The sequence below is a fragment of the Pipistrellus hanaki genome (genome assembly GCF_964339955.1).
Source record: "Pipistrellus hanaki genome assembly, chromosome: 2".
Lineage (NCBI taxonomy): Eukaryota > Metazoa > Chordata > Mammalia > Chiroptera > Vespertilionidae > Pipistrellus > Pipistrellus hanaki.
The window spans coordinates 26,920,901-26,945,831 of NC_140504.1; the positions used below are offsets into that span (position 1 = coordinate 26,920,901).

At 37.7% G+C, this 24,931-nt stretch overlaps 1 protein-coding gene across 1 annotated transcript in view; it reads left to right on the forward strand.

Moving 5' to 3' along the window:
- LOC311617506 (EGF-like and EMI domain-containing protein 1) overlaps positions 1–24,931 on the forward strand; it is a gene marked incomplete at its 3' end in the record, with an annotated part of 495,068 nt that overhangs the window by 401,179 nt on the left and 68,958 nt on the right. Inside the window, exon 6 of the mRNA XM_084873845.1 lies at positions 21,295–21,417. Within this exon, the coding sequence (XP_084729971.1) occupies positions 21,295–21,417 (123 nt within the window). The remainder of the gene's footprint in view (positions 1–21,294; positions 21,418–24,931) is intronic.

A 24,931-nucleotide genomic window follows, 5' to 3' on the forward strand; every position in this document is an offset into this window, starting at 1 on the left:
GTTTTCCTCTGGCACCCAGAACCTGCACCATAGTGGAGCCAAGCCTTCAGCTTTCAGGTTTGGCTCCACTCACAGCAGAGCCTTCAGTCTTCAGTTTTCAGTTTTTGATTGGGCGAAGACTTCAATCTTCGCTCCATGCCTACATATGGGAATTAACCCTCCATTTTGCTGGGTTAATTTGCATAATCACTTCTGATTGGCTTGTGGGAGTTGCAGAGGTATGGTCAATTTGCATATTTCTCTTTTATTAGTGTAGATATTTAACTGTATGATAGAGATTAGCAGCCAGATGCCATTAACAATTTCAGTTATCTGTTTTGGAGACATAATATATGTAATTTTAAAAATATAGAAGTCACTAATTATAATTTAAATATGTATATGGAAGTGAAAGCAAAATTTTTCTATTTACTGAATTTATCCTTTCCTTTACCTTAGACTAAACCACTAATGTCAGTTGTGTATGCATCCTTAGTGGTCTTCTAAGCATTTACAAAATATATATATATATTTCAGTGAAAATGTATATATTCACTAGAGACCCAGTAAATGAAATTCATGCATGGGGAGGGGTGTCCCTCAGCCCAGCCTGCACCCTCTCCAATATGAGACCCTTTGAGGGATGTTCGACTGTCAATTTAGGCCCGATCCTGGTGGAATCAGGCCTAAACAGACAGTCGGATATCCCTCTCATAATCCAGGACTGCTGGCACCCAACCGCTCACCTGCCTCTGCCTGATTGCCTCTAAATGCTTCTGCCTGCCAGCCTTATCACCACCTAACCACTCTACTGCCAGCCTGTTTGACAACTAATTGGTCCCCTGCTGGCCCAATTGCCCCTATCTGCCCTCTCTTGCCAGCCTGGTCATTCCTAACTGCCTCCCCTTCCAGTCTGATCACCTCTAACTGTCCTCTCCTGCAGGCCTGCCCCCCCCCCACCCCAACTGCCCTCTCCTGCATATGCATATAACACCCACACCCATATTATCTCATAATAGAGGCCTGGTGCACGAATTTGTGCACGGGTGGGTTCTGGCCAGTCTGCCTGGATGGGGGCCAATTGGGCCAGGCCAGTGGAGGGGAGGGGCCATGGGAGATTGGCTGGCCAGCCCCACCTCCAATTGGGACTCTATTGGTGCCGGCCGGCCATGGGGAGGAGCCACAAGAGGTTGGCCAGCTGGCCCTGTCCCTGATCAGGGTTGGGGAGGTGATTGGGGTGGGGAGGCCAATTGGGGGCAGGGATGGCTGGGGAAGGGACTGCCAGCAGATGGCTGGCCAGCTCCATCCCCAATCTTTGGGGGAGATAATCTGGGGCTTCCTGGCTGGGTGAAGGGCTACGGGTGGTTGGCCGCCACAGTAGGTCATAGCGACTGTCGTTCTGATTGCTTGGCTTTTATTACATAGATATGTGATATATATTATTGAATAACTCTCTCTTTCTCAGTTATGATATAAACATATATTCGTACCAGCATCTTTATATAGAAGTTATTATTTTAAAACCAAGCTATCAACTTTTATATGGTGGATTTGCCATTTTTACTAAAACAGTTCAAAGCAAGTAAACGTGTTCTTTGAAGATATCTTTAGTTGATTTGTTGCAGTTCTATTAAGTAGGTGCATAAATTTGTATTAATGTTAGCCATTCATTTCTAAGATCAAATATATATATATATATATATATATATATATATATATATATTTTATTTTTGATGCTTACAATTTGTAAAACTTTAAAGATCACATTTTATTTAGATATTTCTTAAATGTAGGATATTAATTGTAAAATAAAGCTTTTATATATATATTTAAAAACCTTTAAATCCTTTCCTTCTATATGTTCCTTTTCTCTGAAGCCGCCTCTTCCAACCCTTTCTCTTTTCTGAGAATTTAAATTCCTCTATAACATTATGTAATAAGTAAATTGCAAATGCCAGGTTCTTCATAAATAAGTGCAATCCTATAAATGAAAATCTACCTCTGAATAAAGTTTGTATTTTCACTTAAACTTCCCATTTTTGAGACATGCATTATAAGAACCCGACCTAATACAGCACATTCTTCCAATTTCTAATCATTGTCCATTCAACCAGAGCACTAACTGCTTCATAAGCTAAATTAGAGTGCCTCCTTAAAGCTGATAATTCTTGGTACAGCCTCTTGAGCATCAAGTGCGAATTTCAAGGGAATCTGTCCCTGGACAAATTCAGCGTTATCAGCCTGAATCCAGACAGCTTTTGCTTCCCTTTGACTGTGACTAGCCTGTACTTTTCCATCTCTTTCATTTGTGCTGCCTTTGTGAATCCACAAAATCATGTTCAGAACGCCAGTGGAAGAAAGAGCATAGGAGCCCGAACGCTTGTTTCCTTTATGAAAGCACTTCAGCCTCTAAAAATTCCTCTTCCTTGTTCACTTCACACTGAGAACTTTATCTATGTCATATTTGCCTGCAGTCAGAAACTCTTAAATGACAAACCTGGAGATGTGTTTTCCTTACTCTATCATATCAGGAGCCAAGACAGTGTTGTCGTTTTAAATCTGATCCTTTCTCTAAAATGAATGAATGACTTAAGTCTAAGTACATTCTGTGACATTTGTTGGGCTATTTCTAACATTGATCAACTGTATTCCTAGCACCACTGACTCTTAGATCAAAGATATATCTCTTGATAATTGAATTGTTTTATTAGATCTTTTTTTATGGCAAACAAATTATCTTGTTTCAGTGTACATTTGTTTATCATTTGTGTATCATTATCTATTTCATTACTAAATCTCTTGGCTACCTACTATGCCCAACATATTATGTTAAGTGCCAGGGACTGTTAGACCACATAATAATGGTTGTAGGCAGCATAGTATGAAAGAGAAAGAACACTAGATTTAGTAACAATAAATATAGGTTTAAATTCTGGCTTTTCCATTTAGATGCTGTCAGATCTTGGCCAAATTACTTTGTTCAGCTTCAGTTTTTATACAGATCTCAAGTAAGGCTGATAATAGACTTTTCATTGACTTCACAGGAATTAGATGATACTAAATTGATTTATAATTGATTAATAAAAATTATAACTATAAAAATTATTGCCTGTGTTTTCTACCCTTAATGAACTTACATTTTAATGTCAGAAAATATAAAACATTTTTACAAATAACTATAAGGAAAGGCTCAATATTCGTGAGGGAGAAGGACAGAAAATAAATTAGAAAAACACTACAGGAATTTCCCTGGGAAGGAAATCATGTCTAGTAGGAGAACAAAGGAAGTCTTTATGGAAGGTGAGGAATCGCAGCTGGGACCTGAAAGGTGAAAGCCTGTCGAATTTGAAGCGATCACTCCTGCCACGAGGATTGAAATGAGCCAGAACGTGAAGTTAGCAACAAGCCTCTGCAATACTGAATGAAAGTCTGGTTAGGACCTTGTGTACATAAGGGAGATGAATGTCCTTTAGAAAGCAGGGTGATAGCTGGAGGAGAGCAGACTTTGAGTCAGATGTGGGGAGTTCACACTCTATCCTATAGGCGTCAGGGACATACTGAAAAATTTGGAAAAACTAATAATTTTCAGTAAATATTCAATAACTTTTAGCATCAATTTATAAAACTCTCTGACATAAATACTTGTTTTGATGGAAATACAATTCTGCCAATACATCTCATTTACATCCTAAACTCAACATTTTACGTCTCAATCTAAAATGAAAAAAGATGAAGGGATTGAGGAAAATGTGCACACACACACACACACACACACACACACCAAAACAAAACCCCACATACAAGAACACAATCTCATACACACAGACAAGAGCATGGTGATTGCCAGAGGGAAAGGGGAAATGGGGGAGGAAGGAAGGGGTAAAGGGAGTAGAAGAGAGCATGAATGGTGATGGAAGGAGACTTGACTTGGTAAACACAGTACAATATACAGTTTATGTGTTTTAGAATAGTAAATATAAAACTCCTGAAAGCTATATAATTTTATTAACCAACTAGAAGCCCGATGCACGAAGATTTGTGCAAGAATTGGCCTTCCTTTCCCTGGCTACCAGCACCACCTTTCTGATCCGGCCCAGAGCCGCCTCTTTCTGCTCTGGCGCCACCTTCCCATGTTGCCCAGAGGCCATGAGCAGCTGGGGCGGTGCAGTATGCCTGCATCTCGCCCCATCCTGGCTGCTCTAGATATGCAAATTAACCCACCAGCTTTGTTGGGTCAATTTACATACTCACTCCTAATTGGCTGGTGAGTATCACAACAGTATGGCCAATTTGCATATTTCTCTTTTATTGGTGTAGATGTCACCCCAATACATTCCATAAATATATCTAAAATAATAAAATCACAATATGCTAATTAGTCTGGTCATCATTCCAAATGACCTTCCAGATGAAGCAGGGGCTGAGAGGGAAGCGCAGATCCCAGGGGGCCAGAGGGAAGCCAGTGCCTGCAGCCAGGGAAAGGAAGATCCACTCTTGCACACATTTCATGCATTGGACCTCTAGTGTATAAATAAGAAAATAATGCATCTTCATTTGAATTATCTCACTGATTTTAAGATTCCTGGACTTCTTAAATAAGAGTGTACCTCTTTTAGGGAAAAAAGGGCACATTTATCTGAATGGAAAATTCCAGTCACTATTCTTAAATGCACGTACTAATTGTGGGCCCAGAAAATGTAATGTTCCAACTTTAGATATATTAAAATCTTTGTTGGATATCTGTTAAACTTCTGTTTGGTGACTGCTAGGATGGAAAATAGAAAATGCCTACACTGCAAAAAAGCAGACAGGAAGTGAGGGAGAATCGTTCAAGTGCCAAGACAATGAATCAAATGTAGAAGAGAGAACTAAAAGAGGGAATGCTGTCAATATTATCGACATCTACAGAAATGTCCAAAGTACTAGGACTGTGACATGCTCTTTTCTTTGGCTAGTAGGCTGTCTCAGGAAACCTCTGACCAGGCAGTTTTAGCCGAATGATGAGTGAGGCAGCTAATCTGTGAGAGGAAGGCAGGAGAATGAAGCAGAGATGCTAACTGTTGTACCACTGATTTTTGAAGTTGGTTGGGTACCACAGTGGTTGGAGAGGAGGTGGAAAATGGAAGACACAGGGGAAAAGCCAATATCAAGTGAAAGTGGATGAGTTAAGCTGAAGGGAATAAATAATGTTATAAAATATGAAGGTTGGAAATGGAAGTAAATCAAGGACATGATGTAGAGGACTTAGAACCCATAGGAAGAGGAGGCGAGGGATTGGGAAATAGGAGACATTTTATGATAGAAAGAGGGAAGTCCTCATCAGCTAATGTAAGGTTCACAATGAGATGGAAGGGGACTGGCTTGTATTTATAGGTGGATACATAATTCCTGACACCCAGTGCAATATGAAAATGTGTGGCCTCTGTTCAAGCAGCAGTGGGAAGTATTGTGACTAGTGATAACATGTAAAACTCTTCATTTTCTTTCATGGCATCTCTCTTTCATCAGGTCATGTTGTTTTTTATTACATTTTTATGCCATGGGGACGCTTGGGGAAGAACAGATGCTTAGAGGTGCTGGTTAGTCCCATCTTGCAACTCAAAATATGTGTGCCTGAGCATGGACACAGTGCCCTGGCTGCAGAGGTGGGAATATCAACCCCTCCTTCCTACCAGCTCACACCCCTACCCACAATGGATATATAAACCCCAAGGGTTCTTCATGCTCAGATTCACTTGGCACTAGATCAGAGCTGGCTCACCCTTACAAGGTCATTCTCCAGATGCCCTGTTGATGTGCTGCCAGACCGGAGGGGCAGCTACTGCTATAACCTGCCAAGATGCTAGAGATACTGTTTTTCCAACACTGACCCTCTCCCAAGCTGTGCTCAGGCCCCCAGAGATGGGCATGGGCAGCAGAAAGCAGCAGTGCTCACTGGGTACAGATGGGGTGGGGGATACTGGGAAGCCTGGAAGAATCATCCCAAAGGAAAAGCAAAGGTGGCAGGAGATGGAAACATGTATGAGCTGAATCTTAAAGTCCCTGGTTCATGCTCCATTTTCCCACCTACTCCACTTACAAAACACAAGTGCTTCCATAAAAGTATTAGCTATTTCAAAATGGTGAACCCTAAGCACAGGGCCCTTCTGAGCCTAGGGCCCTTTGCTATTGTACTGCTCTCATGCCCCTCAGTGTGTGTGTGTGTGTGTGTGTGTGTGTGTGTGTGTGTGTGTGTGTGTGTGGTATGTATGTGTTTGTGTCATAAAAAGCTTAGAATAGTCACTATAGGATTCAATGGGGAATAGACATGAGCTGAGAGGGTTGTGAGACTTTCTTCAGTGAAGCTCATCTTGGTTGTTGTCTTTGTGTAAGTAGATGGCCCGGCCACATTATGGTTTTGATGGGCCCTGGGAATTTTTGCCTTACTCCAAAAAAAAAATGCATATTTTATGATTGCAATGATACAATGATGAATATATAAATGATTACATATTAAAATATGTTCTTCAATCTAAAAGGTTAAGAATCAAAATATTTATGTAGGCCTCAGAAAGTACTGTGGGCCTCAGGCACTCTGCCTAATGGATAACTTGTCCCTGGTGGATAGGAGGTGTCATTCAAAACCAGCACAGTGGATATGGGGTAGCATCAGGGGAAGGATTCTGGGGACCAATGAGAACAGCCTGAGGTCCTGGCTGGGTTGAGAGAGGTAGGGAAGTGTTGAAGGAATGAGGAATTGTTGATATGATGGTACTCAAGAGGAATGGGGTAACTAACAAAATTTGGAGTGATATTAAAAAATAGTCTAAGTCTTATTTTGTTGAAACATTAAAAAAAGAAAAATAGGTTCAATGCTATGGTTTATAGGTAAAGGCCAGTACTGGGTCAAATTTTTTTTTTTATGTTTAATTTTATTTATTTGCTTTTTTAGATATACACTATATGAAGCCATGAATAAGTAATTCCATATTTTGAGGAGGAAAAGCTTTTAGATGATTTTTAAATTTTATGAAGGAATAATACGTAAATTAGATTCTCCCAGTTTCATTTTAACTGCGCTTTCCAAAAGAAATGAGACAGAGCATATAGTTTTGTTCCAGTTGGGGCTTTTAAATATAAACAGTGCACCAATTTTTGTAAATAGTAACTTCAAGGTTTGAATTCAGCACACTTATACTTAAATTATATTATAAATGCTAATGTTTCTGAAATAATTTTAAGCAATATAACATCAGATTACACATGTGCTATTTTTTAATAATAGAAGTCACATTTAACTACAGGTTAAGTGACTGCATTAAAATGGAACACAATTATTTTAATGGATTTTGAATTAAATGTTTAAATCCTGGATAATGTAGAGGTGCACTTTAAATTAAATTGATCTTTTTGGAAGTTTGGTTAAAAGCTGTTGGCAAAGAGCCGTTGTCTGATATTTTATGATAAGTGGTACCTGTTTGGATAAACAGCAGACAAGGAAAAGTACAGAGAAAGAACATGAGGATATAATTTAATAATGGGCAAGAAAACATAAATAGTTATTTTGCCAAAAGAGAAGTATAATTGAAACATAAAATGTTATTCTTGAAAGTAATAAAGTACAAATTAAAGAAAGGTACTAATTTTACCAAATAAGTGCACTAGCAAAATGTTCTATATCTGTGCTATTTTGTTTGATATTTTTCTTATTTTAAAACAGCTTTCAGTGAATGAAAAAATACATCATTTTTTTTCCTTTCAATGTTTTGTAATATGATTATGTTACATAAATATAAGACAAGGGAGAGGAGACAAAGAATGGTAGGCAGCAGAAGGCATAGAAAGTAAGAAGTAGTGAGCTTTCTACAGTTGGAGGTGTTTAGTAAGAATCTGAATAGCTGTTTGTCAAGATTCTTGAAGAAGAAACTCACTCCTACAGTGTGTAGGAGTTTAGACTAGTTTGTCTTTTATGGTCCTTTCAAGTTCTACAATTGTATAAATCAGTTCTCTGGAGCATATCAATAAAAATGTTTATTAGAAAAGAAATAAAAGTGGCATTAGAAGTGACATATAATTTAACCATCTTCACAAAAATATAAAGGAAACTCAAGCTTTTGTAATAGAAATAAAAAGCAACTTTGAAGCAGCCTACAGAAAAGAAGGTGCCTCATTCTCTCCTAATAGCTTGAGCACATGTCCTTGGTAAGATTGTTTCTTTTGACTTGGGCCAAATGCCCTTCCCAATCACCATGACAGGGAGTTGGGATTCTCAGGTTGTCTCAGCCAGGGTCTTGTGTCTACCTGTAGTTCGATGGTGGCAGGGGGGTAGGAATAGTCCTCACTCTATCCCAACCTACAGGAGAGGAACTCTATAACCAAGAAAAATAAAAGGAAGAAAGTTCTATGCAGATAAAATCATTACTACAGCCTTCCAAAGTCATAATATCAATTCATCATTATCACAGTTTCTATCATATTCTTATACATAGTTATTGAGGTTTTGGATGTTTTTAGAGAGCCAGTTTGTTTTAGCCATTTTGAGCATGTTCAGTTTGGGATGTGGAGCAGAAGTGAACTAAGAGGAGGTAGGTTAATCAGATGTTTGGAAAAAAAAAGGGAGGCTGGTTTTTATGGTCTTTCTGTCTTTTTAAAAAATATATTTTATTGATTTTTTACAGAGAGGAAGGAAGAGGGAGAGTTAGAAACATCGATGAGAGAGAAACATCCATCAGCTGCTTCCTTCACACCCCACACTGGGTCCAGGCCCTTGACCGAAATCAAACCTGGGACCCTTGAGTCCACAGGCCAATATTCTATCCACAGAGCCAAACCGGTTAGGGCTGGTCTTTCTGTCTTAATTCCCAGTTTTTGGGTTTTCATTCTGCTCCCTCAGCTGCCCAGTGACCTAAAGCTGTCCAAGGCTGCATATCAGCCATGCATACATAGTTTCTCTGCCAGCTGCTGCCCGTTTGTCACCCTCTCTCATATCCATAGGAGATATTCTCTTCATGAGTCTGATATGTGTGGATAAGTCTAATCAAAATTAGATGAAATGAAAATGCTAGCCTCATATTCACTCCTCAAGATTTTTCTATTGGCTCATATAATCAATGAGAAAGAAGTTTGGGTCTGGCGGCTATCTATCTATCAATATCTATCTATCTATCTATCTATCTATCATCTATCATATATAAATATATATATATATATATATATATATATATATATATATATCCATCATATATCTATCTAATAGAACTCCAATGAGTATTTTTTTCTGTATTCTAAGACCTGAGAAAATATGTACCTGCCAAATGGTGTTGTCTAGAGTATTCAGAGCTACAGGTATCCTCCCACCCTTCATTTGAGATCCTTAGAGTTAGGCATTCTAAATTCTTCAGGAGTCTCCTTGAATAATTTTTAAATAAACTTAGATATCTCAGTCAAATGGGCAGTCAGCCAGACAATCATTATTCACTACCTGCCTCCAATTTCCAAGCCCTGTGCTGGTTCTCCCCTCTCCTCCAGCTCCTCTTCTCCTTCAGATGTGTCTCCATTCACTATTTATTTAGGAAACACTAAGCACAACCTAAATGCTAGAGTTATGATAAATATAAATGCTAGAGTTATGTTTGACGCGGAGGGAAAGAAAAGAATCAGAAACAACCACTGTCCCAAAGATTAAAATCTCTCAGAAGATCGTATCATTCATTCTCCTAGGGAGTGAACTGGGAGTTTGGTTCAAGGTTTCTGTTTCTGTAACTCAATGTTTATCACTAGAAATGACATCGTTAGCTGCCAGCCCACAGAGGGTTTGGTCCTTCCTTAAAAGCTGGAAGAGAATCAATGTATTTAGACTATGTGCTGAAATAGATGTAGAAAAAAATAGCTAAGCAAAACAACCATAGGAATTTCTGCTCAAGCGTAGTTTTACTGAATTACCTACCTCCCTTTGCCAGTGGTGCCTAATCCTATGAAGTACAAAAATAATTTTGCATGTCATTAAGTATATGTCAAATTAATGTTTGTAGAAGCTTTGTGTATTTAAGATTATGTACTAGCTCTCTGATTATTACTAAGCACTGCTTTATTTTCATTGGTCACTGCTCTTTCACACAGAGAGGCTATATGACAATGTTGTATCATAATATACCAGATTGTTGTCATGTTATAGATGAGACGGCCATATAATAGACTCATGAAAGCATGACCTTGGCAGTACTGTTTTCAATAACGAAAAAACAATAGAGTATTCAGGCTTTAGAAAATTTTTAAAGAAATAAGCATCCCTAAAGACTAACTTGCTATCCTCATTCTGCACTTCAGCAGAAAGACCTTAACATTTCCATATCTATCAGATTTTTCTCGACCCCATTTTATTTTATTTTCTTCAGCATTGATAATATATTCACTCCCTTTAAAAAAGACTCTTCTCCTTGTGTGCCAGGTTTCTACACTCACCTGCTCCTTTCCACCGCTTTCTACTTTCTCCCACTCCCCATTCTCAGTCTCTTTTGCTGGATTCTCTTTCCCTTCAAATTCAGCTGTCCATTATTTATTTGTTCTTTCTTTTCAAATTTCCAACAAATGTTATTATGCACATACCATGGGACAGACAGTCTCTTAGGTATTGCAAACATGGTGATAAGCAAAACACATACCATCTCTGTCCTCAAGAAGCTAGCAGTAGAGCAAAATTATTGGTTCCTTGGATTGGGTATTTGTGTTCTCACTGTTCATTCAAATCATAGGAACACACACTAGCATGACATCTTTTCCTTCCTACCTTATGAGAACACTCAGGATCAGATTGTCAAATCAGAGTCAGGCAGATGAAACATCTACTCAGTATCACTGTGCTAATAATTCTAAGGCTACAAGCAATTAATAAGTATAACAGGGAGGAGACAGGACTATCCTCTGGCTTCTAAGATCCTTCCACTCTGCAATGGGGCATTCTCTCTCTCTAACCTAGAGTAACAGACAGTTATGTGTGTGATTTCTGTTCTGCATATGTACTATCAAAAACGGGGCAGAATCTGGGATTTTACCCTACTTTTATGCTAACATGTTAATCTGTTACTGTTTCATGGATGCTGACAGAAAACATGAGACTCCCAGGTCAGAACAAAGAGCATTGTTATTCATGGTAAAAGCAGTAGCCAGAGTTTCATTTGTTTTTGTCCATTCCCCATGTTCCCCAAATTCCACACCAATGACACAAAGGGCTCATTCTGGATGCCTGCACATGCAACTGGTTCCATTATACAAGAGAAACCCTGAACTGGGGAATCCACCACTTTTGAAATTAATGGAAAGAAGCCTGCTCTTCCCTCAAGGAAGATGTTAACTGATCCCTCTGGGCCAACAGACCTGAAAATGGCTTGGATAAAGAGTGATTAGAACTCTCTGAACTCTTGGTGTACCCGACAAAGATGTGTGGGGATGCTCAGGGCCGATGGTGGATTATTTCTCCCAACATGTACCTTCTTAGAATACTGTGGTGTGGTCTTAAATTCTCAATAACTTGAGACTTTTATTTTTCTATTAAATTTTTATATCAACCATCTCTTTTTGGTACTTCTCATTAGAATTTAAAATTTAATAGTCAAACGTAATGCAATACATATCTTAACTCTCTTTCTCCCATGTCTCCCAATCCACTGCAATCTGGGGTCAACGTTTGCCGCTCCATTGAATCAGCTTTCTATATATCTGCTTCCTCCTCTGTGGGTAGGAATAATATTAGTACCTATTTTGCAAGGCTTTCTTGAGTATTGAATAAGTATGTAAAGAGTGTAGAGCAGAGCATAGTACATAGTAAGTGTTCAATAATCAGTAGGTGCATGATTATCATTAACATTCCGTATCATCATCAGTGTCCTCACTGAGATTGTTGATGCTAAATCTAATGCTAAATCTTGTTGCTAAATTCCAGTTCTTCCTGACATCCCTGTGTTAACCATGTTTTCCTTCTTCATACCCTACCTCCTTCAGTTTCCATAATACCAGACCCTTTGGTTTCCCCCGACTTCTCGGTATTGCCTTTTTGGTAAGCTTTGTGCATCCTATCTCAGTCTGGCTTAAGTGTGACTATTTATCAGGGTTCTTTATTAGACTCATGCTTTTTCTACAGATCTTTGCTTAGGGAAATCACCCACTCTTGTGACTTGAATTACAATCTACTAGTTTATGATGAGGCCCAATACTCTCTGTACCTCATTCATTTACTTTTTTTTTTTTTAAAGCAGGTATTTATGATGAATCTTCTATGTGCCAGACACTGGGATTGCTGTTCTGAGCAAAAACTAAATGGGTTGTGCTCTCATGATATTTAGTTAACAATGGGGAACACAGATATCAAACAAATAATTATACATACAAATCTACAACATATAGATGACCCAATTACTCCAAAGAAAAATAAGATAGCCCTAGAAAAGTATGACACACAAATTTTACATAGATTGAAGGAGATATACAGGCCTCCCTGAGGTAGTGGTGCCTGAGTGGACATCTGCAAGAAGCATAGATATTCACTAGGTAAAGGAAGGAAAGTGGAAATAATAGGGAGTAAAGAGCCTTCAAGGAACTTGAAGAAGATTACTGTTGCTAAAACATAGCATGGGTGAAAGAATAGCAAATTAGCATTAGAAAAGGAAGCAAAAACCAGACCCCAGAGAGATCTGAAGATCATGTTGGTGTTCAGTCTAATCCTGCAAGTAAAGGGAAGTGATTGAGGACCCTAAAACAGTGACAGGAATCAGGGAATGGGTGAAATGAATGAATTTTTGTTTTGAAAACATCACTGTGGTGCAGTTGGAAAATAATGAAGGACCTATTGAAGGATGTGCAGTTGTCTCAACCTTTCTAATGCTGCAATTCTTTAATGCGGTTTCTCATGTTGTGGTGACTCCCAACCATAAAATTATTTTCCTTGCTACTTTATAACTGTAATTTTGCTACTGTTAATGAATCAAAATGTAAATATCTGTTTTTTTTCTGATGGAATCCACAGGTTGAGAACTAATAGCAGGGTCACCTAAGGTTCCATCAGAAAACACAAATATTTACATTATGATTCATAGCAATAGCACAATTACAGTTATGAAGTAGCAAGGAAAATAATTTTATGGTTGGGGGTCACCACAACATGAGGAACTATATTGAAGGGTCACGGCATTAGAAAGGTTGAGAACCACTGATGTAGAAGAAGCTTTAGTGGCTACAGTAACCATTCACGCAGTTGGATTTGAGTGGTACCAGTGTAGGTGAGAAGTGTACAGATTTTTATGTTTTAGGAGATAAGTTATATACAGTAACATTTGGCATTTGATCCAATATGGGTGAAGGAGAGGAAAATGTAAGGATGACTCCTAATTTTTGTGCTTGTGCAGGTAGACAAATATTTTTTTCCCCTGATTTTAATCCGCATACTCAATTTCCTACTGGACATCCCCAAGTTCCTTCTCACTTGTTCATCAAATTATTTATGTCCAAAACTGAACTATTTTTCCAGTTTCAAATGTTCATCCTCCTGTGCCATTTTGGTGAATGCCACACCATCAATAAAATTGCTCAAGGTGGTCAACCTTACCTCTTTTCCATCACATCCAGTTAATAACCAAGTTATATTGATTTTATATTTTAACACCTTTTATATATGCCCACATCTCTCTATTTACACTGCCGCTAGCTTCCTCATCATCTTTCACCTGGAGTTCAGCCATGGTTATTACTTGGATTCTCTGCCATCAGTCTTCCACTTCTCTAATCTGTTCTTTGCCCTGCTGATGCCCACTGGCTATAAAGTAAAGCCATGTTTTCTTAGAAGACAGTATGACAGAAAATATTCTCCATGATCAGATATAGCTACATATCTAGCATTTTCCAAAAGCTTTCTATTTTGAATGAAATAATATACTCTCTTATCCTCAGAACAAGACTTTTGAGCTCTATTTCTTCCTAGTAATGTTAATTATTTCAAAATACACCTCATTGTCCTATTTTCCTTTTTATGAGCTAGATGCATTATGCTGAAAAAATGCCACTTTTATTACTGAGTTAGAAAACTGGTAACATTTAAAACATTTTTTTACAAGGGCCAAATATATAAAAACAATAGAATCTTCAGAGTTAGGAGCACGCATTTATTTTGTACTGAGTACCAAACTACCTCAGATTTTAGCTACCAAGAAAGGAATGAAAGGAGAAATAGGAGGCCAAGGTTTGAGGGGAAAGCTAGAGATGGATCCCTCACAGGAGGGTTACGAAGCAAGCATTCAAGAAAGCACTTTAACCTCTCTGGCACTGTACCACAAATTTTCACAGGCCGTTTGATAAACCCTTAATGTTTGTATGAAAAAAAAGAACAAAAATAGTGACATATTTCCAATTCTGTTAGAATTTTTTTTTTAAAATATATTTTATTGATTTTGTACAGAGAGGAAGGGAGAGAGACAGAGAGTTAGAAACATCGATGAGAGAGAGTCATCAATCAGCTGCCTCTTGCACACCCCCTACTGGGGATATGCCCGCAACCAAGGTACATGCCCTTGACCGGAATCGAACCCGGGACCCTTCAGTCCCCAAGCCGACGCTCTATCCATTGAGCCAAACTGGTCTCGGCCAATTCTGTTAGAATTTTGATGGACTACAATTGCTCCAATGAATGCTACGAAGAGAACTAAATTACTTTTCCTGGCCCTTAATGAATTATAGATTAAACCATTTTACTGATTAGAGGGCAATACATATTTTTGAACAGTGTATGTTGAGTATGAACTGCATTTGGTGGCTTCCTCCTGCACACTGGCTATACAGCACACATGTATCGGCTAGGATGATGTCCCTTACAAGTAATAGAATCATGCAACTCAGAATGCCTAAACAATAGCAGGATGTTATTGGATCACTTAACTGAGAAGCCCAGAGGTAGGAGGACTTCAGGCACAGTTCAATCAGGGTTCCAGCTCCTGTTCTCTAGAATACCTCAGTTTTGTTCTGTTTGTGGCTTTATCTTTAGTGTAGCTTTCACTCATGGAGCAAAATGGCTACTACAAAATGTCCCACATCCACAATTACAGCTTTCAGAGAAGAGGGCATCTATGTCCCAGGATCCCTAACCCTACTGTGGAGCATCATACTCACTAACTCACATCTGAACTAATCCAATCATTCCTGAGAAATTTTGCTAATGATGAGATGATCTGGCCTAATCACTGTGGAACTAAGTTTATACCAAGTACCATCTACCTCTGATTTGGGAGAAGAATGGTATTCATCAATTTCATAGAAACTTCATTAAAATAAAGGAGAGAAAATTCCTCTAAGGAAACCCTTGGAGTTATTAAGTATGTGTGAAAAACATGTGTGAGTCCCAAATAGACATACATAGTCACTACAGATGCGGTCCAAGTGTGTTCATTGTCAAACTTATAAATTATTTTGCATTACAGACTTTTAAAGCTACTTGTAAATGTCAAAAAACTAACATCAATAATTTACTGCAAAGGTAAAGAGAAGGCAAGTGTTGCCAGAGCCCCAGTTCCTAGAAATCCCATTGATAAATATGGGTGGATAAGAAGACTGAATGCCATGGATGACTTTCAAACCACACATTCATTTATTCGCTCATCGGACATTTATGGACTATCGACTTCATGCCAGAAAATGCTTAATACAACAGGATCTTTGACCTTAAGGAGTTCATTCAATCAGGGGCTACAGAATTACAAGCAAAAAAGTCAGCAGTTTTGATATACTGTAGTAGAGCAGAGTGAAAGTAGTATCATAGAAGAGTGAAAATAAAACTACACAGATGATCTAGTGCAATCACCATCACACTTTTCAATATTTCTTTCAAAACTAACACTTCTACCATGCCATCTCCAACATACAGCAACCCTGGAACACTTATTTTCAATCAGCAAGTTTCTGAAAACAATGATAAAAGGCAAATGTAAGAATAACTTCTCTTACTGTGGTTGCACAGTCTGAGAAAAATAATACGAAAATATTCTTGTTTACAGACAAAAGGGAGCTCTTATGTGCAAAATACATTTGATAATAAAGTGAAGTATTTTAGCTATTTCTGTGACCATCTGGAGAGATATTTTGGAAGATAAATATAGTAGAAATATTTAGAGAAAGGACATTAAAAAGGAAAACTAGCAGACATAGTTGATTTTCTTCCTTATTCTTTTATAGTATAAAAACTAGAGGCCCGGTGGATGAAATTTGTGCATGTCTCTCAGCCTGGTCTGAACCATATCACAATCTGGGACTCCCCAGGGGATGTCTGACTGATGGTTTAGGCCGACCCCTAATCTGACAGTCTAACATCCCCATTCAGCTGTCCAGTCTAATTAGCATATTTTACTTTAATTATTATAGATGATTAAATCCTTTGTCCTTATCACAGTGACAATGCTAAACAAACAAAAAAAAATCAATCTAATCACTTTATCATTATCCCCAGCAGTGTTCTGAAGCTCCAATTCTTAGGGCAGGGCTTTCTGTAAACAGTTAACATAAAGATGAAACTCCGAGGATTTTTGGAGAAATCGTTTCTTCACATGAAGTATACTTGATAATAACATTTTAATGTAATATTGACATTTCTGGTTTTTAACTTTGTTGGGCAGCATCTTGATGGAAAAGAAAATCACTTGTGACAGCTTCAGCATGAGTGTCTAATATCTGGGCAATTTAACCTGGTTTTATCCCATATCAGAGATATTCCATCAGAAAAGAACTAATGTGCCCTTCATTTTTTACAGAAGCAAGTCATTTCTAATAACAAATGATGCTAAAATTGTCTTGAAATTAGTAACCATTATGGATTGAATTTTGTAGAAATTATTGGTGTTTTAATTTTTACAAGTTTTTAGTAAATAATTAATATATGTATTTATTACATATACATAGTATTTTGCTCAAAGTATTGGTTATCCATCTGGACTTAAATGAGCTATTTGGGCAAATGACTGAGAAGTTTAACCAAATCATGACCTTTGTGATGCTTGTGACATTGATAGTTGAACAAAGGACTATGTACACTCTTGCTACTAAGAGTATGATCCCAGGCCAGTAACATTAGAATGGCATTGGATCTATTAGGAATGCAGAGTCTTGTTCCCCAGCTCCAGGTCTGCTGAATCAGTATATGCATTTTACCAAGATTCTTAGCTTATTAAAACATTAACTCAGTCAGGGGATGGATAACAACCCTGACTACACCTTAGCATCACTTAGGATGTGTTTAAAGAGATTCTCAGGCCTTTCCCAAAACCAATAAAATTAAACTCTTTTAGGTTTTTAACTTTGGACCAAGAAATGAGTATTTTTCATGCTCATCATGATTTTAATATGCTTCCAAGTATGAGAACTATGGGTTACACAATACCCAAACCATCAGTAAATTCAGCATGTTCTGAAAGGGGAGAAAAGGGAAAAAATAAGTCAAACCAATTACTTGATATTTGGTACCACTCTATAAATGATTGATTTTCTTAACTATTAATATGTTTGCTTAGCTACTGTGTGAACACAGCTTATTATGTCTTGACCTGCCTAATAGTGTATTGTATTTTAAATGAAGACCAGGAACACTTTGCTTTCCAATTTAATTAAAAGTAGATTTTAGATTTGTTTTTCAACTTTATTTCCATTTGCCAACCTTATTTTCCAACCTGACAGGTCTAACTGCTGAATCTCAGACACTGAGCATTCAAACCACTACACCTTTGAGTTGCCCTCCCTTTTCTCATTCTCACATTTTACCCCAAACATTCCCTTATCACTCCAGCCCACTTGATTTTCTCTTCTCTGAATTCAGATATTGCAGCTGTTTTTATCATACACTCTCACTCTATGGTCTTATTTTGTTAGCTCCACTTAGTGAAGTGAAATTACCTGTTGTTGTTTTTTTAATTTCTATTAATACATGTAATCTCAAGCATCATCAATCTATTCCAAATTGTCATGTAGGACTAGAAAAGGGGAAAAAAAACTTATAACATAGTACTTATGTTTGTCATTATAATTCAATTTTATAGATGAGAAGGCTGAGTTTCAGAAAGGCAAGATGATAGGCTAATACTTTTCAACACTAAGATGTTTTTCTCAAGACTGTTTGATTCAAAGTATGGAGAAAGTTTAGTTTGCTTTCATTCTGTGTGTGTTTCCAATGTAGTACTTTATTTTATTTTTTTAATCCTCACCCTAGGATATTTTTCCATTGATTTTTAGAGAGAGTGAAAGAGAGAGGCCAAGACAGAGAGAAATATTGATGTGAGAGAAAACACATCGATTGATTGCCTCCTGCATGAGTCCAGAATAGGGCCCTGGCCTGGCAGGAGCCTGCAACCGAGATATCCTTAGGGGACTTTTATGTTCACAGGTTCACACTATCCACTGAGCCAAATGGCTAGGACTCTAATATACTACTTTAATTATAATTCTAGGGCAGATTAAGAATATGAACACACTAACACATATTGAAAGAAGATTCTTCTTAAAATCAGTGTCCACTCTTATGAGTTAACTAGGAACCCAATACACAAAGACTCGAGCTAGAATGGGCTTTCCTTTCCCTGGCTGTTGAAACCACCTTTCCACTCAGGCCCAGCCCCTTTCCGCTCAGGCTCCAGAGCCACCTCTTTCTGCTCCAGCCCCACCTTCCCACACTGCCCAGAGGTCTGAGAGACTGGGGGTGGAGCAGAATGCCTGTGCTGTCACTATGGCAATGATTCATGCATCCAGTCCCAGTCACTGGGCGCCTGTGTATGCAAACTAATGCCATCTTTGTTGGGTTAATTTACAAATCACTCCTGATTGGCTGGTGGCATAGCAGAGATATCATCAATTTTCATGTTTGCGTAGTATTAGGTAAGATTTTTTTTGTTTGTTTGCACTAATTTGGTTTCTTTTGAAAGAAAAGTATTGAAGCAAGGGAAAGTCATCATAGTATGTTTATTTTTATAAAATTACTTTTTTATTACATAAATAATACCTGATAAAGTTTTCTTATAAAAAAAGTAAAACATTACAAATATGGCTTAAAGCTCTTGTCCAACACCGCATGCCCACATCCTGCAATTTACTCATTCTCTGTATCTTTATTCCTCTTAAGAAATAATCATTTGTATCTGTATGCATCCTTTAAGACATTTTAAATGTATTTAAATACAAATGTACAGTATATCATGATAATTTTTTTATGATGTCAATTTTTGGTGTATTGTCATCCGAAACAAAGTACTCTTGGTAGTTTTATTTGTATGTCTAATGTGAAATACTTGAGGAGGATATCTAATTCGGGAGTTGTCAGAATTAGGATTCAAAGTTATATCTCAACCCTGTGGAGTAATACACTAAAGCTAGAAAGATAAAACTTTCGGTAGCATAAATATCAAAGTGCAAGTAAGAAATGGAGAATTCTGGTTTGACATTAGTTTATATGAAAAAGACTTAGAGGTTTGTTTATCACTGGTCCAAAATTTAATAAAACTTCTGATGTTTTGAAAAGTCAGTATTTATTATCTCTAAAATAGGACTCTATTAAGTATATCTGAAATTATCCCAGCATATACAATTTTAAAAAGAAAATCCTAGTTTGAGTAAACTGTGTATAATATAGTGGACTAGTAATTGTAAAATGTGGGACTTATTTTGTGAGTTAGTATGTTCTTTATATATGTTTTTCTTTTTCATATTAAAGCAATGCCAAGTAAAAGAAAATCATTTTGCCTTCCTCACATCAATTACTCTAGTTATTATTATGGTACAAAATATCTGTTACAGACCAGATCATTTTAGCATGAAAAATTCCTGTGATAAGGCATTACAATAGCATTCCTTCCCAATGTGGCTGTCTTCTCAAGTAAGCATTTTGCCCTGTGGCGTTAATCTCACTGATTGTAAAGCTACTTTTCTATTATTATAACATATCTTAGTGAAAATTGCTCACACCTAGCATTCTTTGCCTGACTATCAGGGATTGGGGCATAGGAAGTTGGGGACATTCTCTTCATGAGACACTTGCCTTCCCATACCTTGACTTGTGTGAAAAGACAGGTTTCGAGGGGGAAAAAATTCTAGGAAGAAAATTTAGAAGCCCTTAATATACTGATTACCTGAAAAGCTTTTCCAACATTAGTGAATATCATTTTGTGTGTGTGTGTGATTTCAGATACATTAAGTACTGGTTATATAGGGTACAAAGAAGTATCTCTCTATCATCTATCTCTCTCTCTCTCTCTCTATCTATCTATCTATCTATCTATCTATCTATCTATCTATCTAATCTATCTATAAAAGCTTAAGCCACCTTTATGTCTGAACAAGCAGAATGACCAGAACTCCTCTAGACCAGTCGCCGTGATGCTTACTGACCACCAGAGGGCAGATGCTCGATGCAGGAGCTGCCCCCTGCTAGTCATTGTGCTCTCACAGCCAACCTCCCGCACTTGGCCCACCTCCTTGTCCCTTCTCCCACCCGGCAGGCCTTGATCAGCCCAGCCTTGATTGGCTCAGCCCTGATAACCTGCCAGGCCTGGGGACCCCACCTGTGTATGAATTCATGCACTGGGCCTCTAGTGGTTATAAGAGATACACTGACTTTCCTTTTCTAAAGGAAAATGAATATTATGTTCATTTATTATGACCTTGACTGATCATAAGGTGCAGGTGACTATGAGTCTCAACCTCTTTTCAAATGTGTTCTTTTTTCCTAAATTGAAAGTAACCTCTCACATTAAGTATTTTAGAAAATGGAACCCTGACTGACAAGGAACAGACTGAATCAATGAAGCAAGTGGACTGGTGTATTTTTTAAGAACTCCAAACCATGGTTTTATTTGAATGTGTCTGTGTATTCCCTGATGTCCACCATACCACATGAGAAGGAGATCCAAGTTCTTTATTACTGGCTTCATTCAGCAGTATCAGACCAATAATAGGTGTTTATCTACAAATGTGTGTTGCTCCAGATAGAGTAGCTCATTGTAATTCTCGCCTCCAGTTCCCCTGCCCCAAGGAAAATACCTGTATCTCAGATCTGTCTAATTAACCAGTAAGTGAAGAATAGAAAATTGTGAGGCAATCCTATGCTCATTGTTGCTGGGCTTTGAAAAGCTCAATAAAGTTTCTATCTACATTTTCTTGTTTATACTGTGGAGCAAAATGGATCAAACAAGCAAAGATTTGTGGTCACAGAGTCGCTGCCTTTGTACAATATAACACATACTGTGAATCAAAGAAATATTGGGCCACTTCTCCAAAGCTGACATTGGAATGACATTGTAATCCTGGCCATCTGTCTTCCTCCTCTAGATATCGATGAATGTACGGTGGTGAATGGAGGCTGCCAGCAGCGCTGTATTAACACTCTGGGCACCTTCCACTGTGAATGTGATACGGGATACAGACTCCATGCTGATGAACGCACCTGCATAAGTGAGTAAATATTAGGAGCAGCTTGAAGCCATTTTCAGTGAAAAATCAACCTGCCTATTTAGGGATAGGAGAGAAAGGTTTTTCTAGTGGAAAAAATATCTGTAGAAGTTGACAGTTTTCAAGCACAATTCTATCTGTTAGAATAATAAAAAAGAGGTGGGTTTTTTTTGTTTTTGTTTGTTTGTTTGTGATTGGTTGTTTTTTTTTACTACTAATAAGCTAAAAGACAAAAAAAAAAGATGGGGAAGGGAATATAGAAATTAATATTCACAAGCCAAATTTGAATCCCCATGTGGGTGAATATTTCCATAGCAAATCATTCTGCCATATGCAGTAAAGTAAAAATTTGTTACTTGTTGTATATACACAAGGAGCCCCAACGAAAGGGGGTTATCAGACTGTACAGTCACTACCTACAAGTTCACTCATCTCAGACCCAGACTCAGAACTGTACTCATGAGTATAAAAGCAAAAGTTATAAACAGACTATATGCCAATTTTAGAGTTGCTCAAGAAGAGTTAAAACTATACACACTAAACAAGTCACTATGTATTTCTTGTACATCAAAATGTACTTAGATATTTTTGAGGGGGATTATTATTTTAAGTCTTATTTGGATGTTTTTTCAATTTTATAAGTTTTTTAAAAATATGTGCTTTAATACACAGAAAACTGCCCACTAGAATACATTTTTAAAATACTGTGCTTCCTGTATTATTTATTACTACTCTGATTTTGTTTTCACTGGAGTAGTTTACATAAAAGTTGTTAAGTGTTTTTTATTTTCATTGAATGATACCCTCAAATGACATCAGGACACATTCTAATTTTATCAGCAGGTCCTTTTAAAAAATATTTATTATAGTAAAAGAGTAATGCCTTGAACAGCACAATTTAATTGCTGGTTTGATTTATTTATGGCTTGTTAACTAGTCCATTTACTCAAAATTACTAATATTTTATAAGTATTCTACAATTATGAAACTTAGAGTAGAAACAAGCTAATTTAACCTAGTTTCATAACACACACCCCTTTCTTTTTGTGAACATCTTGCAGGAAAAATGAGAAGGCCAAGGGAAATAACCAAAGATGTCCTAGTCATAAGTCTGACTTTTTTTTTTTTTTCTTAACATATTTTATTGATTTTTTACAGAAAGGAAGGGAGAGAGATAGAGAGTTAGAAAGGCCAATGAGAGAGAAACATTGACAAGCTACCTCTTGCACACCCCCTACCGGGGATGTGCCCGCAACCAATGTACATGCCCTTGACCGGAATCGAACCTGGGACCTTTCAGTCCACAGACCGAAGCTCTACCACTGAGCCAAACCGGTTTTGGCAAGTCTGACTTTTTATAAGAGCAAATAGAGGTTCCCAGTGGCAGAAAATGACTTTTCCAAGGTTGAGTAAAGATACGAATATATGTCATGCCCTAAAATCCAGGGAACTCAATATTTGGAATGATTGTATCTGCAGCAGGCACAAGTGTTGGTGGGACATGCATAGTTACATGCAGGATTGCTAGTCTTAGCAATAGGAACCTCTTTCCCATCCCCATCCCAACCTGTAATGTGTCCGGCTGGTAACATCCTTAAACTGCCACCATCACTTTCCTCAGTTATGTAGAGAAGCAGCAGAATTATGAAGACATGCCATTGCATTACTTACAGTAAAGGTTGAGCTGGTGAATTATTGTGTCAGATATAAAAGTATTTACAAAGTAATTGTGTGTATAAATCTATAATGTCTGGTCTTTGTGATAAGGCAAAATAAATAGTAGCCAACAAAATTATATTTACCGATAAAATTAATTAGATAAACCCTAGTAGTTATTAGCTATTTCTTAGTAAAATCATTACGCTCTTTCCTTATTTCTCACCACCACAACCCTTGAATTTTCCAATTTTCTTTTTAATGACATCAGGTCAAAAGTGGAGTTAGGTAAAGATATTATGGTTTATCTTTTCTATTTCTATCCTTAAATCACAATTCCTATTGTACAAAAACATTGACAATATGATAATGGCTTATTTGCAGTTCCATATGGTGGGTGATCTTTTCCTTATGCAGAATTTCAACATAGTGTAAAATTAAGCTTATGAAAAAAATCCCATCATTTTAAAGCATTTAACCCATCAAATGACATTCTGCAGAAAGTATTGGACTGAGAACCCAGCACTTGCCCTTCATGGAAGTTTTGATGCCTTTCTCATAAGCATAGACTGAAGTTTTGGTTTCCAAGAATGGTCATAAGAATCTCATTTAGCCGAAACCGGTTTGGCTCAGTGGATTGAGCATCAGCCTGCAGACTGAAAGGTCCCAGGTTATATTCAAGTCAAGGGCATGTACCTTGGTTGCGGGCACATCCCCAGTGGGGGGTGTGCAAGAGGCAGCTGATCAATGATTCTCTCTCCTCAATGTTTCTAACTCTCTATTCCTCTCTCTTCCTCTCTGTAAAAAATCAATAAAATACATATTCTTTTTAAATCTCATTTAATGCAATTAGAAGAATTTTAGCCCTTCTATTTAAGGATTAATAATAAGTGTGAGGACAAGATTTGCTTGTTTGCTTATTTGTTTTGAAAGGGTTTACTTGGAGAACTGGGTTTCACATTAGTCTAGAGTTTGAGTGATAGTGTAGAAGTGCCAGATATATATGTTTTTAAAACAAGAAATTAAGTTAGTTCACTTTCCTTGTGGGAATGTTTACCTGGCAGGAAACTGAGAATTGTAGTAGACAGAAATTCATCCTGGCCCGTGGCAGAGTCACAAAGGAGAAGATGGAGTTATGGAATTTTATGATTCTACTACTTTGGAGTTCTTGAAATTAATTGCCTCCGTTGCTTTCTTCCTGCTCCCTTCTTTTATTTCCTTTGCTCCATTCTGCCCATCAGTCATAGGCCTACACTAGTGTGACTTTTTGAATTAGAGCCCCCAGCGCTTTTCCCACTGTCTTTTTAATCATGACTACAGGAAAGTGAACTCTCTTTGCCCCCAACCTCAGAGTTCCAGATGATTTCTCTTCAAAAACAAGTCCCCTCTCTAAGGGCTGTGCACTTGTGGTGATACATGGCCAGCAGTTACCAATCAGCCTGTGCCAGAATGATAAAGTCCCACAAAGAGGTGTCAGAGAAAGGGTCCAGAGTAGTTGGCTGTTGTGGCCGGAAGCATGACAGTATCTGGCCCACGGAGAGGTGGCATCAGGAAAGCCAGTCTGAGTATATCCCATGGGTGAGGAGGATCACAGCAAGTGAAAGCCCTGACCTGGCTGGTGGCAAGGCACCAAACCAGCACAGCAAATTATGGAACACTTGCCAGATTTGATTTTCTGATTTGGTCTCCATGAACAAAGATTTTACCAACCAATTCATATACGTTTAAATTGTCCTGTCTTTGGTAACCAACAACTTAAGAAATGGAAACTAGATTTTAGCAATCACAAAAGACAGATGTTTATGTTGTTAGTTCACCATTAAATCTTGTCCTTGTGGACTAGGGACAATAGCACCATGAA